The sequence below is a fragment of the Rhineura floridana genome, chromosome 1 (assembly GCF_030035675.1).
Source record: "Rhineura floridana isolate rRhiFlo1 chromosome 1, rRhiFlo1.hap2, whole genome shotgun sequence".
Classification (NCBI taxonomy): Eukaryota; Metazoa; Chordata; class Lepidosauria; order Squamata; family Rhineuridae; genus Rhineura; species Rhineura floridana.
Genome location: NC_084480.1, coordinates 175904220 through 175923050, shown reverse-complemented (window position 1 = coordinate 175923050; position 18831 = coordinate 175904220). Strand labels below are relative to the sequence as shown.

At 39.7% G+C, this 18831-nt stretch overlaps 1 protein-coding gene across 7 annotated transcripts in view; it reads left to right on the top strand.

Annotated features, from left to right (window-relative positions):
• FAM193A (family with sequence similarity 193 member A) overlaps positions 1 to 18831 on the top strand; it is a 119293-nt gene that overhangs the window by 1535 nt on the left and 98927 nt on the right. For 5 of the 7 annotated variants that reach the window (XR_009758207.1, XM_061587236.1, XM_061587275.1 and 2 more), the window contains exons 2-3: positions 5126 to 5270; positions 10260 to 10334. Coding sequence is in view for 6 of the 7 variants with exons in the window: in XM_061587236.1 (XP_061443220.1) it covers positions 5126 to 5270; positions 10260 to 10334 (220 nt within the window). In the remaining variant the exon portion in view is untranslated. Of the gene's footprint in view, positions 1 to 5125; positions 5271 to 10243; positions 10335 to 18831 lie in introns of all 7 variants that reach the window. The other 2 variants (XM_061587283.1, XM_061587246.1) reach the window with 2 other exon arrangements.

Here is an 18831-nt window from a genome sequence, read left to right as displayed (position 1 = left end):
TCCCTCAGTCTTGATGAACAGTACTTTTCTCACTAACGTTTTCAGAAGTAATGTTCTCCTTTGATAAAGTAAACTTTCATGGTTACATGTGGAAAGCAATTCTATGGTTCCGAGAAGATTACATCTGTGAAAGCCTAAATGTTTGTGAAGGAGAAATGCCTCCCTCCCTCGGTGTCATTCAGAGCAGAAATCCCCAGACTGCAGTGACAAATAAAAGCTGCTGTGAGCCTCCCAAAAGGGTGCTGTCTGGGACATCTTTGCATGGCTTTGCTTGCCTTCTTTTCAGTTGCAGTCCTTTGGGGGCAAGTAATTTTTCCTGTATCTCTACACTGAATGTCACTCAGTCATTCTTGACATAGGCACAGCAAAAATGTTTCATTTCATAGCTTTTACTTTTCTATGTGAGAATTGGCTTCTCTGCATTGTTCTGGATTTTTCTTCTATTCGGATAGCGTTGTCAGATCAGTGACTTCTAAAAATGAGGCGTAAGCTTCTCTTGGGGCAGATAATTCCTACACACCCTAAGAGTACATTTTTAGATATGGGTGAAGTCTGTTTCCAGTTTTAATTCAGCAAACTGCTTCAGGTATCAGAGTTATAAATATTAATCTTGCATTTTGGTAGGGATCCCCCCTTTTTTGTGTAGGAGAGAGGTGTGAACTGTGCAGGGCCTAGTCTGGAGACTGGTGTTAGTCTGGAGACCAGTGTGCTGTGTCAGGTTTGAGAAGATGGCCTGAGCCAAGTAGGTACACTAAGTGTATCATAGCTGCTCTGGGAATTGGGAATTGGGAAGTGGTGGCCAAAGGGAAAAATGAAATTGCTGTTGACCAGCAAGGACATTGTGCTTCCATTTCTTATACACACATAGAAAAAATTCATTCTTCTTAATGTAGTATATATGTGCATTGTAAAGGGTAATTTCCAGCTGTTTGTATTGTGTTTCCAAGTTTAAAACAGAAGTGTGGGGTATTTGGACTGCCATTCCAGACTTTAAAATGATGGGCTAGGCTACTATAGCTTGGTGGTAAGTGATAGTGATAGAAACAGTGTGTAGAGAGTTGGAGCAGGAAATGGTTTATCATTAGGTTTTCTTCTAAGGACATCTAGAATGGTGATTACAAGTGTGACATACAATATTCTGCAAATAGTGATATCTTTGCATCTGCAGTTCTATAGCAACAGTCCACATGAATGTTCACAATAAAGTTTGTTCCTATTTCCCTTCATGCCCCTAATTTTTCCATATTTCCGAAAGAGCCCAGATACTTCATGTGTGATAGTGCCTTTGTTTCTGTGATTCAGTGTTGCAATGAAATGTTGTTTGTTTGTTAGCTACTGTTTTCAAAATGAAACTCAAGGCAACTTACAACATTAACACTGATACAAAAACAAGAATACAATTAGCCTACAATATTCATGAATTACGTATGCTTTTGTATTGTGGCTTTATTATATAGTTTTATAATATTTGCTGTTTTATCTTCTGTAAACCGCTTAGAGATTTATATATAAAGCTGTATGGAAATGGCTTAAATAAAACAAACAGAAAATTGAACTCCAAAGGCCTGGGTGAATAAAAATGTTTTCACCTGGTGCCTAAAAACAAGCAATGATGGCACCAGGCATGCTTTCTAGGGGAGAGCATTCCACAAATGGAGAGCCACCACTGAGAAGGTCTGTTTTTGTGTTGCTACCCTCTGTACTTTGCTCAGAAAGGGCATATGGAGAAGGGCCTCAATGAATGCAGCATCCGGGGTGGTTCATGTGGGGAGAGGCAGTCCTTGAGCTACTTGGTTCCTGAGCTACATAAGGCTTTATAGGTCAAAACCAGTACTTTGAATTTGGCCCAGAAACTAAATTGGCAGCCAGTTGCAGCCATGTCAGAATTGGTATTATATGTTCTGACTGTCTTGCCTTGGTCAGCAGTCTGAACTCTGAATTCTGCACCAGCTGCAGCTTCCAAACCATCTTTAAAGGCAGCTCCAGGTATCATGCATTGCAATAACCTAACCTAGAGGTTATAGAGGTTACTAGAGCATAGACAACAGATGCTAGGCTATCCCTGTCCACACAGGCTCATTCAGATTACATATTCCCTAGAGAAATGTTCCAGAAATGCTCACGTTTTGTGATACAGCAATAGTATAGGGCATATTTCACTCAAAGTAGCTGACTATAGACATATTTTTTATCTGTTGAGAATTGAGAATAAAAATGGGTCTGTAAATTCCTGGAGTTCTTCCAAAAGAGCCCTGATATCATCTTCAAATGCTTTTTGTGTACTTGGATTTGGTCATTATTTTGTATATCTTCTTATTTTTGTAAGCGCTTCCTTGAATTTGCCTATTATTCTACTAATATAGTAGCCATTCAACATTTAAGGTGTGATGGAATTTCAGCCAGACCTCCATGAAATGGCTGAGAATGCTTGCTTGTAAATTTTCCAGAATTAATGATAAAATTGGGAAACCAAACTAACTTTTTACTGTAGTTTAAACTCATTAGTTAATTTCTTTAGGCCTGCAGAACACCTTGCAACATAAAATGTGCATTAATTTTATATTTTCATTATTTATTAAAAATGTGTTTATATTACCATACAGTCTACAACATTATATCTCAAAAGTAAGGTTAAGTTTTCTCATTTTTTAAATCCATTTGTTGGAGTTGACTAAGTTAGCTCTCAAATATCTTTTAATTCAGTTTCAACACAATTTAATTTTAACTCAAGATAGTTGTAACCTTATCCAACTCCATGAAAAAAACCAATTCTGACAAAGGTATGGACCAATAAACAAAATTCCTGATTTGGAATTATGTGATAACAGGATTTCTGGAATCTGGAATAAAGTAAAAATGCTAGCTGACACAACTAAATACTTTAATATAGTTTAGTTAAGACTTACATAAGAAAATACTTGTTGTTATGTGCCTTCAAGTCGATTACAACTTATGGCGACCCTATAAATCAGCGACCTCCAATAGCATCTGTCATGAACCACCCTGTTCAGATCTTGTAAGTTCAGGTCTGTGGCTTCCTTTATGGAATCAATCCATCTCTTGTTTGGTCTTCCTCTTTTTCTACTCCTTTCTGTTTTTCCCAGCATTATTGTCTTTTCTAGTGAATCAGGTCTTCTCATGATGTGTCCAAAGTATGATAACCTCAGTCTCATCATTTTAGTTTCCAGTGATAGTTCTGGTTTAATTTGTTCTAACACCTTATTATTGTCTTTTTCGCAGTCCATGGTATGCGTGAAGCTCTCCTCCAACACCACATTTCAAATGAGTTGATTTTTCTCTTATCCACTTTTTTCACTGTCCATCTTTCACATCCATACATAGAGATCCTGACTTTAGTGTTCAGTGATACATCTTTGCATTTGAGGACCTTTTCTAGTTCTCTCATTGCTGCCCTCCCTAGTCCTAGCCTTCTTCTGATTTCTTGACAGTTGTCTCCATTTTGGTTAATGCCTGTGCCAAAGTATTGATAATCTTTGACAAGTTAAGTGTCCTCATTGTCAACTTTAAAGTTACATAAATCTTCTGTTGTCATTAGTTTAGTCTTCTTGTAGTCCTCCTTTTGTACCTTCCTCTTTAACTTTCATCAGCATTTGTTTCAAATCATTACTGGTTTCTGCTGGTAGTATGGTATTACCTGCATATCTTAAATTATTGTTATTTCTCTCTCCAGTTTTTGCACCTCCTTCATCTTTGTCCAATCCTGCTTTCTGTATGATACGTTCTGTGTATAGATTAAACAAATAAGGTGATAAAATATACCCCTGTTTCACATCCTTTCCGATTGGGAATCAATCAGTTTCTCGATATTCTGTCCTTACAGTAGCCTCTTGTTCAGAGTATAGGCTGAGCATCAGGACAATAAAATACTGTGGCACCCCTATTTCTTTTAAAGCATTCCGTAGGCTTTCATGATAGACAGTCAAAGGCTTTGCTGTAATCTACAAAGCAGAGGGTAATTTCCTTCTGAAGTGCCTTGGTCCGTTCCATTATCCAACGTATGTTTGCGATATGATCTCTGTTGCCTCTTCCCTTTCTAAATCCAGCTTGGACATCTGGCATTTCTCACTCCATATGTGGTAAGAGCCTTTGTTGTAGAATCTTGAGCATTACTTGACTTGCATGGGACATTAAGGCAATAGTTCGATAATTACTGCATTCCCTGGGATCCCCTTTCTTTGTGATTGGGATGTATATTGAACACTTCCAGTCTGTGGGCCAGTTTTCCATATTTCTTGACAAATGTTTGTCAAAATTTGGACAGATTCAGTCTCAATAGCTTGTAGCAACTCTGTTGGTATGCCATCTGTTCCTGGTGATTTGTTTCTTCCAAGTATTTTAAGAGCAGCTTTCACCTCGCATTCTAAAATCTCTGGGTCTTTATCATACGGTTCCTCCATGAATGAATCTATCATCCTTGCATCTCTGTTATACAGTTCTTCAGTGTATTGCTTTCATCTTCCTTTTATTTCATCTTGGTCAGTCTGTGTTCCCTTGTTGATTATTCAACATCCCTATTCTTGGTTTAAATTTGCCTTTAATTTCTCTAATCTTTTGGAATAGGGCTCTTGTTCTTCCCTTTTTGTTGTCCTCTTCTATTTCGGTACAGTAGCTATTGTAATAGTTCTCTTTGTCCCTACGTACTAGTCGCTGTATAGTTGCATTTAGGGTTCTAACAGTGTTTCTGTCTCCTTTTCCTTTTCCTTTCCTTCTGTCTTGAACCATTTTAAGCATTTCTTCAGTCATGCATTGTGGTCTTTCTCTCTTTCTAACAAGAGGTATTGTCTTTTTGCATTCTTTCCTGATAATGTCTCTGACCTCACTCCAGAGTTCTTCTGGTTCTCTGTCAACTAAGTTTAAAGCCTCAAACCTGTTCCTTATTTGATCTTTATATTCGTCTGGGATGTTATTTAAATTGTATTTTGGCATTATGATTGGTTTGTTCTTCTTTAGCTTTACTCTGATTTTCGATATTACTAGTTCATGATCTGTACCTCAGTCTCTTGCTTAACAATTTCTAACTTTCCCTGGTTCGTGCTTCCCACATTCCATGTTCCTATTGTGTGCGTCGTACAACATAAATACTTACTGTTATCTTAATTTTTAGGCTACGAGTAATACATGATTCCTATAGTGAAGATACCTACAGTATCTTGCTTCAGAAGTGTTGCCAGTCGGAACAAGAGATGGGTCAAGTTGCCGAAGCATGGCTTGAATGCCAGAAAAGAATAGATGATTATGTTGATGAACAGGTAAGTAAATTATATTGACTTTTTGTCTTAATTAGAAGGTGCAGATTTATGTTAAAACTGTAGGGCATTCACATGTCTATGTGTGTGCATACATCAGTTTATTTTAGTTTATGTTTATGTTATATATGTTTGGTTTTGTAGGGGTCAGCAGGTGGCAAGAAAGGTAAAAAAATGGAGGAGTTGGGGATGCTAGTTGCATTCTTCCTATCACTTCATAGCCTGGCGTGGAAACTTGCCTACTGTTGACTGTCTTCATGAAGCATTAACTGAAGACTCTCTCTGTGGGGGGGGAGGGAGGGGGGATATTTGTGTGTGTGGTCGGTTGCTGGGCAGTCGTGTGGATACATTGTTGCTCCCAGATTGAAAGGGTTTCTGTATGTTTGAAGACTGCACCTTAAATTTGTGGCAGTGGTAGCACCTTTACCACCTCTGTGTGGCCTGTTGTGGTTGCTGCCCAGGGTATCAACTTGTAGAAATGATTAAATATGTATTTCATTTTATATTTATACAGAATTTAAATAGAAAGTAATAATAAGAAAACACTATACAGTATTGATAAACCAGTAATAGAACAGTAAATAATGGGCAGAGCAATCCAACTCAGGGGAAGATGGCGTAAGTGGTGCCGGTGAAACGGAAGCCATCACATCCAGTTGCTGTTCAGGAGCCTCAGGGGTGGTTGAATGCTAGCTCAGACGTGACCTGTGCACAGGGACCAGAAAGTATAAAAGCCTTCTCTCTTAAATACCCCTACTGGGGAGTAAGCTCTCTTCATTGACTTAAGAACATAAGAAGAGCCTGCTGGATCAGGCCAGTGGCCCATCTAGTCTAGCATCTTGTTCTCACAGTGGCCAACCAGGTGCCTGGTTGTATTTATTGTACTTTCTTAGACCGATCTTTTTCCTGGTGTAACTTTTGCCTGAATTGGGATCTGCAGGAGCGCTCTAAACATGAGTTAGATGGGGCCTAAGTCAACTCACCTTGGCCCCTCCTCTGACACACCCCTGGAACACCCCTTATTGGGAGCTTATACCAACTTCACTTATGCCAGTGTAGCCTGGTTGAACCAGGACCTAGCTGGCTCAGCTGGAGATTTGCTGCATCCAACTCTCCTCAGCCCAGCATAAATGCAAGTTGTATTGCACTGTGAGCAGTTAAAAATTTAGCAATGTAACAACTGATGTTATCAGGCAGTTAAACAAATAGTGGTGGTGGTGGTAGTAATAGTAATAATAATAAATTATTATACATAAGATGATATTTGAATAATTTTATTACATTTATATACTCTTATTTTTAATTTAGAATTTATAATTAGAAACTTGAGGGAGAGCTTAATTGTTTTTTTTTTAAATATCAAAAAAGGATTGTAACTGTTTTCCCTGTGCTTATTATTCTAAAGTTCTTTAAACATTGCCCAATCTTGTTCAGATCTATTTCTTTTTCCTTTGTTGAACCCAAAGGATCCAGTTGATCTTACTCAAAGCTGCCAGTTCCCATAATTTAATGTACCAATTCCTTAAATACGGATGTTCTTTATTTCCCCAGTATGTTGCATATAAAATCCTTATGTGGATTTTATCCTTATATGGATATTAAAATAATATGAAATAGCAGAACTATTCTTAACCACTTTTTTCATGAAACGTTATTTTTTGTGTGAAAGAAATGTGTCCAACAAGATATTTTAGTAGGTCAATCATGGGAGAACCAAAAAAAGAAGAACCATGCTCAAAGATCCTGAAGAGTAATGGCATTTTTATTAATGCCCAATGCCTTTTGGCCTTCAAAAACCTGCCTAAGGGTATATATTAGTGTATTTTTCTGTGGATTCCTTAGAGTTTGCCTTGCAATGATTTTAAAATGGATGTTTTTGAGGTGTTTACAAGGAAGCATGGAAGGTATGTCTGTGTATGGAAAAAATTGGTGTTGCTAATAAGCATTTTCTATGAGAAATATGATAATAAGTGTTTTGCAAATACGTAATTCTTGAGATTGTGTTTTAGTTATGCACTTGTGAATGTGTGTACTTGTTTTAAGCATGGTTTATTAATTGTTAAAAATTTTGTTGAAAAGGCCTGACTGGGCCAAAAAATGTTCGGCATTACTTTAAAAATGCATTACTTTTCAATGTTTTTGAGATTGGTTCTCCTTCCCCCCCCCATTGGATGCTTCCTTTTTTTCATGTGTGCAGTAATAGGAAATGACACATCTGAGATGTATTGGAGCATTTTAATAACTTGTATAATTTTTACCAAATTAATTTAAGTACTGTGTTTTATTAATCAGTGTATGATGCCTGTACCGTCTTCACTTTTGCATGCTAAATAGATTTTAAAAATACTACTTTTGAAATGTCAGAAACACTGAATTGCTCTTGAAAGAAAGATGTATAAATAATGAGATGTATAAATAAACAGAAATTACCAAACTTCACAGTGGCCTCTGAACTTGTTTGCAAGAAAAACAAGTTGCAAGAGAGTTTTTTTTAGTTCAAGAGTTTTTGAATTAAATTTAATGTGGATTATACCAATAAAGAAGAGAGCTGGTTGGCAAAGATGTGAGCGCTGGTACAACTTCAAATTCCCATTCAGCCATGAGGCTTACTGGCTCACCTTAGGCTAATTGTGCTCTTACTATTGCTGGATATTTGTGAGGTTTAGAAAGAATGGAGAACCATGTGTACAACCTTGAGTTCCTTAGAGGAAGAAATAAGGAATGAAAATGCAGCATTTAAAACCCATTTAATTTTTTTTCTGTTGGTTAGATCAAAATCAACAGCAGTACAGAAGGTTCTCTGAGATGCTGTAGTCTAGAATTCTTTTAAAAGAGATCTTAAAATTTTCCAGTAAGATTGTTTTATTTGAGCTAAGGACATGTAAGGTGAAGCTACTCCTGAGTTGGGTGAACAGGATCCAGGTATGGCTTAGATTTAGACCATTTTGAACATTCTTCAATAAGGAGATAATTTTGAGTGAAAAAACCATGGTCATATCTTGCAGTTTGGCAATATCAATATTGAGCAGTTCATTTATCTTGTGTTAAAATTCATACAATTCATGAAGTTTTAACAATACTTCATTAAAGTATTGAGCGTGGTTTCCTCAAACATTAGTAATATCTTTTATGTATAGATATTTTAAATGTCTCATTTTAGAACACCTAGCAAGTTGGCATTGATAGTAATATGAAGCTGTACTCTTTTAATGAATAACCATGGATAGATTTAAGAAAGGCTCAGAAGTAGCCTTAAGAAAAGTTTTTGCATGGATTTAAGCTGTTTTGTAGGATGAGGAGCTCCATACAATACTTGTATTCTATAACTTTATGGTCTGAATAAGGTGGTAATAGGAGTACAAAGTCAGGCCGTTGGTCCATCTACCTCTTTACTGACTCTACACCAGCAGTGGGGGGGCCCTAGCCTGCAGGTCTCTACATTTATTTGTTTAGTAGATTTATATTTCGCTTTTCAACTAGAGTTCTCAAAGCAGCTAACAGCATTTATAAAACACAAGATACACCAAGAACCATATGCTTACAAAACAACAGCCAGCCCCTCTGAAGCGGGAGCTGGCATCTGGTATTCCTTCCCATAGGGCAGGTGGTGTCTGTTGGCTGGGGGAGGGGGGAAAGGGGAGTTGATACATCAGGTCTCCCCATCGGCTATTTCAGTCAAGCCGTACCCACTTGTTGCCAATAGAAGTTGGGTGTGGGACAGGTAAAGCTGCACCTGCTAAATACACTAACTTCAAAAGGAAGAATCTGGAACACACCACTTCTGATTTTCCCTTTGCAGCTACGACTTGAAGTAGGCCTTTTATTTTCTGTCACCCTGTGTAGTGTCAGAAAAAGGTGCAAAATTGTAACTTCAGTTTGCAATTTTAGATGAAGAACTGGGAGTGATGTGCTCCTGATTCATCCTTTGCAGCCAGGGTTACAATCTGCAGTTGCAATTACAATCACCTGACATCGTATGCTGTCAGATGATTGACAGCTGGGTGGCCACCTGTCAACAAGACCTGCAGAGGGTTGGCCATTTTTACTCTACACTAACTGGCACAGCATTCAGACATGTGTCTCTCCAGCCATATCTAGGGATGCTGGGTACTGAATCTGGGACCTAATGTTTAATTTATATCGTGTTGACTGGATATCTACTCCAGACAACTTAGAAAACCACAGGAAAAATTCATACAATCGGCATTTGTTTATTTGTTATCTTCATTGTGCAGATGCAGAAGAGACAAACTGAGATGTCAGGCAGGGTAGGAGAAGATTTCCCAGTTACTTTTACCCAAGAATATGGAAGTATCAACATGACCCCCACTTTTTCCAATTCCAGTATTCCCCAGTGTGATAGGCTGAGAGTTTCCTTGTGTGCTGCTTTCATGCTTCTGGTGAATATCCTCAGAACATTCAGACCTAAGCCCCTGGTCTGAAGAAGTAGGCAATTTAGGTGGATGGGGTGGTTATCTACTACTGACTTCGCTTCCACCAAGAAAAAGAATTCAGTTGATATTTCAATGACCCAAGGTTGAGTGAGGATGCTCAGCTGTTCAGAGCACATGAAACAATCATGGGGGGGAGAGTCCTGTTGGACTTGATAGAATGTATATCATGGTGTGCTGCTTCTGAGCTCTATCCCCTTTGATCTTATAAAACACATTATTTTGTTTTTTATTCATTCTATATAACTGAGTAGCCATGTAACTGTTTATATAGGGTATTTGTAACCAGTTTCTCAGTTTTTTTGCCTGAAAATAGGTTTCTACATTAGAAAAGATGGAAAGTAGCTCAATTCTATATAATGAAGTTGATCAATTTTTTGTTTGCATACAAATATCATAGCTTTAGCTGATAATATAAATCTTGTTATGGCATTAAGCTGCTAAATTCCTTAAGAATCGGATACAGGCATGTATTTTCTGAAATTGGTAAGGTAGAAATCAGGCAGCGTTAATCAGTGAACTTAGCTTAATTTTGTTCCAGGTGGCAGTGAGAACAAAACAACGCTTTCTGAAAGAAGACTGGGAAGTTTTTAAACAGAGGCATTTCATAGAACAGGTAAAATGATATATTTTCATCAAACACAGCTCAGTTGAATGCATGTTTACTCAGAAGTAAGTTCTACTTTATTTGGTGAATCTTACTTCTAGTCAGATGTGCATGGGGTTGTTGCATTAATTGTATATAAAGAACTGGAAGATCCTTTGGCAAGATGGTACTTGGCAAAAATATTTTTCTTTCTTCAAGTGTTCCTATTGTGCAAACAGCTGACACTGGAAGTGGATTTAGAACATAATGCTCCTCCATCATTTGTTTTCCATTATTTTAAAAGAAAACCCATAACATGTACAGATTCTTATAACCATTTAAATATCCTTTATAGGAAATTAAGTAGCACAATACTAGGTTTTTAATATGTTCTGGTTCCTGTAACTTTGGTTAAGATTTTGTTAACTGTTTACAATTTTTCTACTAAGATATCTGCAAATATGTTACAATTGGAACCTGAAGACTTACTAATGAAAATTCCTAATAACCTCCTTGTCAGCTCTACGCTGCATCAGCAGTGTCAGGGGGGGCTGGAAATTCCTGGGTCTTTGGCAGGGAAGGAAAGTCTCCTTAGCCAGCAGTCGGGTTGTAAATCTGCCAGGCCTATCCGAAGCGTACTTGCCGAGTCAGAAGTCCAGAAGCGAGGTCAGTGGAGGTCCGGGATCAATTGCCAAGGAGGTCAGTCAAAGAGATGCTGCAGGGAAACTAGGTCTACACAAAGCCACGCCTGACGTTGCAGTCAGCAACAAGCTGCAGCCAAGGTGTGCCTTATAAAGAGCAGGATGGACAGCAGGTGTGAGCCCTCAGCGTTTGGGCCTTAAGGAGACAGGCCTGCCTCTCTTCTGCCTGACCTTCTGCTGTCTACGTTCTGCAGGTGAGGGGGGAGTATCCTGTTCACTGTCTGTGTCTGGCTGCAGGGCCTCTGCTGTATCTGGGGTGCTCTGCAGCTGAGGGGGAGAAGGAGCTGGATTCTCAGGAGGCTCCTCCGTGTCTCCTTCTGAGTCTGCTGCTCCTGGGTCTGCTGCTGTTACTCCCGAGTCGTCCTCATCTGAGGAGTCCTCTGACGGGGCCATGACACTCCTTCACTTCCACTTCTGTAACAGACTCACTTTAATGAGTTGTATCCTCTGACAAAAACTTCAGAATGGTCATCTGATTCATAACTTGGCAATACTCCAGTGGGTTCTCAAGATAAGCAAAATTCCTGATGTTCCGTCATGTTTCTTCTGCGATCCATAATGATCAATCTCTTGGAAGACGGACTGCTGGCAAGTGATAGGTTGCACCTCAGAAGGGCTGGGAAAAATGTGTTCAGCCACAGCATGAATACATTCATCAGGAGAGCTTTAAACTGAATCCTAGGGTGGAGAGAAATGTAAACTTCGTGGTAATGACTAACAAAGGCTGTTGCACAGTAAGAGGAACTGAGAGAATGGCTCTAATGAGGCCTAGTAATAATTTTCATTAAAATGTGGGAAGGAAACCAGGTCATAAATCACATGGTCTTCGATGTCAGTATACTAATGCCCAGAGTATGGGCAACAAACAGGATGAATTTGGACTGTTAATACAGGAGAGTAAATATGATTGGATAGGTATAACTGAAACTTGGTGGGATGACTCCCATGACTGGACTATAGCATTTGAATGATATAACTTCTTCAAAAAGAACAGAAGGAATACAAAGGGAGGCATAGTTGTGCTATATGTTAACGACATATATCCCTGCACAGAAATACAGGAGCATGAGCTTGGTAGCCCCACCAAGAGTATCTGGATTAAAATAAATGGGGCAAGGAATAAAAGGATCCTGGTAGTTGGAGTCTACTACTGACCACCCAATCGGAGAAGATGAGAATGAAACTTTTGCAAAGCAAATTGCCAATGTTTTGAGGAGGCATGATGTAGTAGTAATGGAGGACTTCAATTACCCTGATATCTGTTGGGAGACAAACATGGCCCCTCCAAGAAATTCCTGACTTGTGTGAGAGATAACGTTCTCCTACAAAAAGTGGAGGAAGCAACTAGAGGATCAGCTCTCTTTGACTTGATTCTAACCAACAGATGACTTTGTGTCCTGCCCAGAGTCCAAGAGACGAGATGGAGATGAGGCTGGAATTAATTATTGTTTTATTAGAGTAACATTTACATCGAAAGCAGTGCGCTTCATAGACCTCTCTATGCTGACTTACTACTGACCCTAACTAGAGTACCTAAGCATGCTCTGCAGCATGTGAAGTAAGTTGACTCAGCACCCCAATCCGGGGGGTGCCGCCTTAAATAGGAAAGGTCTTTGCCCGTAATCTCTGATTCCTTCATAGTTCCACTTCTGACCGACCTGCTTCTTGCAGCATCTCGCGCGGGGCGAGCCTCCGCCTGCTCATCTGACAGTGCAGGCTCGCTAGGTGGTGGCTCGACTTCAAGGGGCAGGGAACAGCTGGCGGGGAAGTGTTCATAGTGCCAGGCGGGGAGTCGGGGTGGTGGATGTGGTGCACGCGTGAGGTCGTTCCCCAACGGCTCTGTTGCGGTGCTTGTAGGTGGAGCGAGCTCTGCGTTGACGGGAGGACTGTCTGTGGGAACTGGTGGGCTGTGGACTTCATCCCCTCCCTCAATGCCCTCGAAAACCTCATCCACCTGTGGTTCCTTTCCCTGATCTATCTGGGGAAGCTGGGGCTCAACCAACTCCTCTTCCTGCTCCTCCTGGGGGAGTTGGGGCTCAACACTTGGTGGATGAAGTGGCAGTTATGGGACCTCTGGAGGAAAGTGACCACGCTATACTTCAGTTCTTGATTTTAAAGGAAGCAAAAGCTGAGAGTAGCCATGTGTGTACCCTGGACTTCAGGAAAGGCAATTTTAATAAAAGAACAATGGTAAGTAAGGTTCTGTGGCAAGTGACCCTAATGAGAAAAGGAGTCCAAGATGGGTAGGAGTTTCTAAAAAAGGGAATTCTAAATGCGCAATGGCAAACAATTCCATCAAGGAAAAAAGGTGGAAGACAGTAGAAGACGCCAATGTGGCTTCACAGAAAGCTTAGAGCTGACTTGAAAACAAAAAAGGACACATACAGGAAGTGGAGGGAAGGCCAGACCACAAAGGAAGAGTACAGACAGGTAGCACGGAATTGCAGGGATGGTGTCAGAAAAGCTGAAGCCGAGAATGAGCTGAACTTAGTGAGTGATGCCAAAAGCAACAAAATCCTGAAGAACAAATCCTGCCAGATGAATCTTATCTCACTTTTTGATCGGGTAACTTCTCTCTTAGACTCTGGGAATGTGGTGGATATAATATATCTCGACTTCAGCAAAGCTGTTGATGAAGTGCCCCATGATATTCTGATTAGCAAGCTAGCTAAATGTGCGTTGGATGGAACAACTATCAGGTGGATCCACAGTGTGCTACAGAATCATACTCAAAGAGTACTTATCAATGGCTCCTTCTCAAATTGGGGTACTGCAGGGCTCAGTCCAGGGCCCAGTGCTCTTCAATATTTTTATTAATGACTTGGATGAGGAGGTGTAGGAAATCCTTATCAAATCTGCAGATGACACAAGATTGGGAGGGATAGCTAATACCCTGAAAAACAAACAAAATTCAAAGTGATCTTGATAGGCTGGAGCATTGGGCTGAAAATAACAGAATGAAATTTAACAGGGATAATGCACAGTTCTACACCTAGGAAAAAGAAGCCAAATGCATAGTTATAAGATGGGGATACTTGGGTAAGCAATAACACATACGAGAAGGATATTGGGATTGTTGATCACAAGCTGAATATGAACCAACAGTGCAATACGGCTGCAAAAGGTGAATGCTATTTTAGGCTGCATTAACAGAAGTCTAGTTTCCAAATCATGTGAAGTATTGTTTCCCCTCTATTCGTCACTGGTTAAGCCTCATCTTGAGTACTGCGTCCAGTCCTGGACACCACACTTTAAGAATGATGCAGACAAACTGGAACAGGTTCAGAGGAGGGCAACAAGGATGATCAGGGGACTGGAAACAAAGCCCTATGAGGAGAGACTGAGAGAACTGGGCATGTTCAACCTTGAGAAGAGAAAACTTGAGGGGAGATATGATAGCTCTCTTCAAGTACTTGAAAGGTTACCACACAGAGGAGGGCCAGGATCTCTTCTCAATCATTCCAGAGTGCAGGACACTGAATAATGGGCTCAAGTTATTGGAAGCCAGATTTCAACTGAACATCAGGAAAAATCTCTTGTTAGAGCAGTACGACAGTGGAACCAATTACCTAGAGAGGTAGTAGGCCCTCCAACACTGGAGGCATTCAAGAGGCAGCTGGACATCCACCTGTCGGGTATGCTTTAATTTGGATTCCTGCAATGAGCAGGGGGTTGGACTCGATGGCATTGTAGGCCCCTTCCAGCTCTATGATTCTAAATTTTATTTATATTACTAAAGTCATTGGGCTGTATTCAGTTAAATTGTCGCACTGGAGGAAGCCAGCGCAACGATTTCTGCTAATGTAGCGGGACTTCCCACCCTCTTCTCCCCTGTATGTCCTCCTAATCTGCTCTGGAGGGCTGGGGAGCCCCCAGAACAGTGCGTGGGGCGAGGAGTGGGAAGATTGTTTTGTCAGACAAGCAGAAATGGCTCTGCTGACTGAACAATCTGCTTAGCACTATGCTCAATACAATCCATTAACTTTAAGCTAATGGTTTTGCAAGGACTTTTTTTTTTGCAAGCCCCAAAAAATGAGAAATATACCTCTTCTAGACTTTGTAGCCCAATAAGTCTATTTTGTCATTGCAACTGTAGTCCTTTGTAATGCACCTCTTGTACTGCCACTTTTTGTTTTTCCTCTTGTATTTCCCTTTTTATTCCTTTCATAATTGTATCTGTTCCATTCTTCTCCTCTTAGGCTGCAATCCTAAGCACACTTTCCTGGGAATAGGCCCCATTTGAACACAGTGGGACTTGCTTCTGAGTAGACATAGGCAGAATATGTTTGGCAGTAGGAAGATGTAAGATTTCAGCAAGGGTCCTTTCAGTGGCATGTGAAGGGGCAGAAGCAAAGTTATAGGGAGCCAAGGGTTGAGTTAGAAGGAAGAAAAACAAGGAATAAACTAAGTTATAGCAGTTTGGAGATAAAGGGAAGAAGCAAGGCAAGCCAGTAGTTAGAGGGTGAATCATTGGTCACGGGAGAGGCTTCTTAGACTAGGAAAAGGTAGTGGCATGCTTGAATGCAGCAAGGAAAGGGATAGGTTGATGGAATGGCAAGCAGATGACCACTGTTATATTCTCTTCTAGTGCCTCGACATATACATCCTTGATCATACTCCTTCTCTGCTCCTAGTTACCAATAATGGGGGAGATGGTAACCTGGAGTAGGGTGATGATGTGAAGGAATTAGATGAAGACAGCAGAATAGCTAAGACAAATTTGAGGGGTGGGGGAGAATTGAGAAATATGACACAAAGGGCAAGGTGGGCAAAGAGATAATTGTGGATAAAATTGAAGTTGTCATAGGAGGAGGAGGTGAGGTCCTGGGTGGAGAAAAGCCCTGCACCTCAGCACAAGCACCCTCCAGATGTTGGACTAAAATTGCCATCACCCTGAACCATCCTCGAAAAAATGTTGCTCAGGTTGTTAAAATCAAGTTTAATAGAAGAATGTAAAACTGTATTGGTTAGCAAGGATAAACTCGATCACAATGTCTATTCTTCTGAGATTTCTGTTTTTGTTTGTAATCTTACCTCTCTGTATTGAAAGGATGGCAGAAAGATACTGACGGTTTTAATTGGCAAGGCAAGCGACCAGAATTGACACACATGTGCTCAAAGATATGAAACAATGTGGGGACTTGTCAGTGCCTAATCTTAAAAGTATATTATGAGGCCATACAACTTTCACGGCTATCCTTACGGTAATACCTAGGTGAAAACCAATTATTATATGAGTTGGAATAACAATTTGTGAAGATATCTCTGTCTTCCTCTTTGTGGTGTGCAAAAAGAGAAAGAGGCTATCTTGTCCCATCACAGTTGTTGAAACGTGGAATAGAGGGCTAGACTGAGCCCAGGAATACCAAGCTGGACATCTGTTATTAGACATCCTAGGTTTTTAAGGAATGTTCAGCTACAGTTCATGAATTGGGAAGCAAGAGGCGTCTTGAAAGTTGGAGAATTGATTCATCAGGAGAATATGTTAATGAGACAGATTATAAATAGAATGGAATGGTTTCCACCTTGGTTCTAATACTTCCAAATCAGGAACTTTCTGGGGGAATTATTGGGAACAAGGTTCATTCTGAGGGATAACACCACTTGGGAGAAAGCAGTAGAAACAGGCATGGGGCTGTTGTCATAAAATATCAATGGACTTCAACTAAAAGAACTTATTTTGAGGAAAAGATGGCATAATGACATTGGTAGGCCAATTGCTAATACAATGTGGACTGGGACATGGAGACAAGAGCTCCTATTCTTTATCAATTTGGGAATCCCAGTATAAATTAATACTGAAGTGGTATCTGACTCCTGAAAGAGTAGACAAAATGCATGTGGTAAATCACTTTAAATGTTGAAAGTGTCAGTTGCCAAACGCTAATTTATGCATATGTGATGGGACTGCCCAGCAGCTACATTGTATTGGTCATGAAACTTGCAAGTTATATCAAATATAATTGTCTATCCCTTAAGATCTGATGTAATGTTGGTTTTATTTCAAATTATTCCTGAGTTACCAGAAGTTGTTAAATCATTAGTACTGATCATGATAGTGGTGGCTGAGACTGTTTGGGCTTGAAGCTGGAAATCGCCCCAACCACTCACAGAAAGTAAATGTCTAGGCAAATGCCTAGAATTAGCAAGAATTATGGACAAGATACCTGACAGTATTCAGAGAAGAGATGGGAGAGCAAGCAAGTCAGTTTTCCTGGAGAAATTGTCATGTTTTTTTCTATTCCGGAATAATAGGCACGGAAACATAAGTCTGGAAAGATTTTTATTTCAATAATTAATTTTAAGCTGAAATATTAAGCGTTATATCTATTTTTGTATTATATATTTTGTTCTTTTTTCTTATACTTAATGTATTATTGTTTGTATTCTGTGAATTGGTAAAAAAAATAAAGATAAGGTGGGCAGAGAGATAATTGATTGTGGATAAAATGTAAGTTGTCATTGAAGTCCTGGATGGTGAGAAGCCCTGGATCTCAGCACAGGAGTCCTCCAGATGTTCTGTCATCATCCTTGACCATTGCGCATGCTGGCTGAGATGGGAGTTGGAGCTCATGGACACTTGGAGGTTGTTCTCCCCTGCCTTAGAACAGCAACTGTAGATAAGAAATGGGATAGTTAGAATTGGTGTGGTTTTGAGTAGAGCAGGCCATGTTGCTCGGTCAGATAGATAACAGAGGAGAACATGAATTTAAAGTAAGCAAAGTTGAGGCAGGTCTCTTAATTTTGTCTAAATTTTGTTTTCCACAAGCCTTTTAAGTCAAGACCTATCCCAGTCTGTGTCTGTGTTAGAATTGCTTGTTACTATGTTTTTCTTAATACACTAATGTTTTTAACCCTTTTTAAAGATGTTTTTAAAGCGTTTTGAAAAAAATGTTTTCAACATTGTTTTGTTTTAATGTATTTTAAGGTCTGTTTTTATGATGTTTTAAAGTGTTTTTAGCGCTTCTGTTTGCCACCCTGGGCTCCTGCTGGGAGGAAGGGCGGGATATAAATCAAATAATTATACAGCCACAAGAGTGGCTGTGTACTATAGCCAGTGTGGATTTTTCACATTCTGCAGTGTTAAATTGAAAATACCCCCATGCCATTCTGATGCTTCCCATAAGCTCATTTCAAAACAAAAAGTTACAAAACGTATAGTCCTGAACTCAGAAACGCTTGCTTAACAACTCTCTCAATTTTCATGGCAATACGCAAAACAGTCAGAGAGAATAGAGAGTTCAAAGTCTAAAAAGAGAAGGGAAAAAAAACCAGAGCCCTTTCGGACTTTTTTCTCTGAGAGTTCTCATAATCTGTTGAAATTCATTAAAAATCAGCCATGTTCACAGAGTACCTGTAATCCTAATACTGACGTTGCCCCATACTCTGACCTTGATCTTCTGCAGTTTAAAAAATGCCTCGCTGAGTTTTAATTAGTTTAAGAAGTTTTGGCTGGAACCCTATGTTAACGCGGGGCATGCTCAGTAAGAACCAGTAAGTTGCTTTGAGTTCTGCTGTTGAAAAAAAGTGACTAACAAATGCCAGTAATAAATAAATAATAGATAATAGATAAGAACCAACTGTCAGTGCCTCTGAGCATATGTTGAGTGTGGCAACCCCTGCAATCAGCAGAAATAATAGAAACAAGACATGTGCTGTGCTGATCTTGTTTTAGCAGAAAGGAAGCAACATTATTAAAACAGTTGATATAGTTCAGATGGCCACTTTAAATATGTCTGATTTACTTTGCAATTTTAGTGAAGTTTCCTATAGGAAATCATTTTCTTTTGTTTCTATTTCTGTGAATATGTGAAGTACAGCAACAC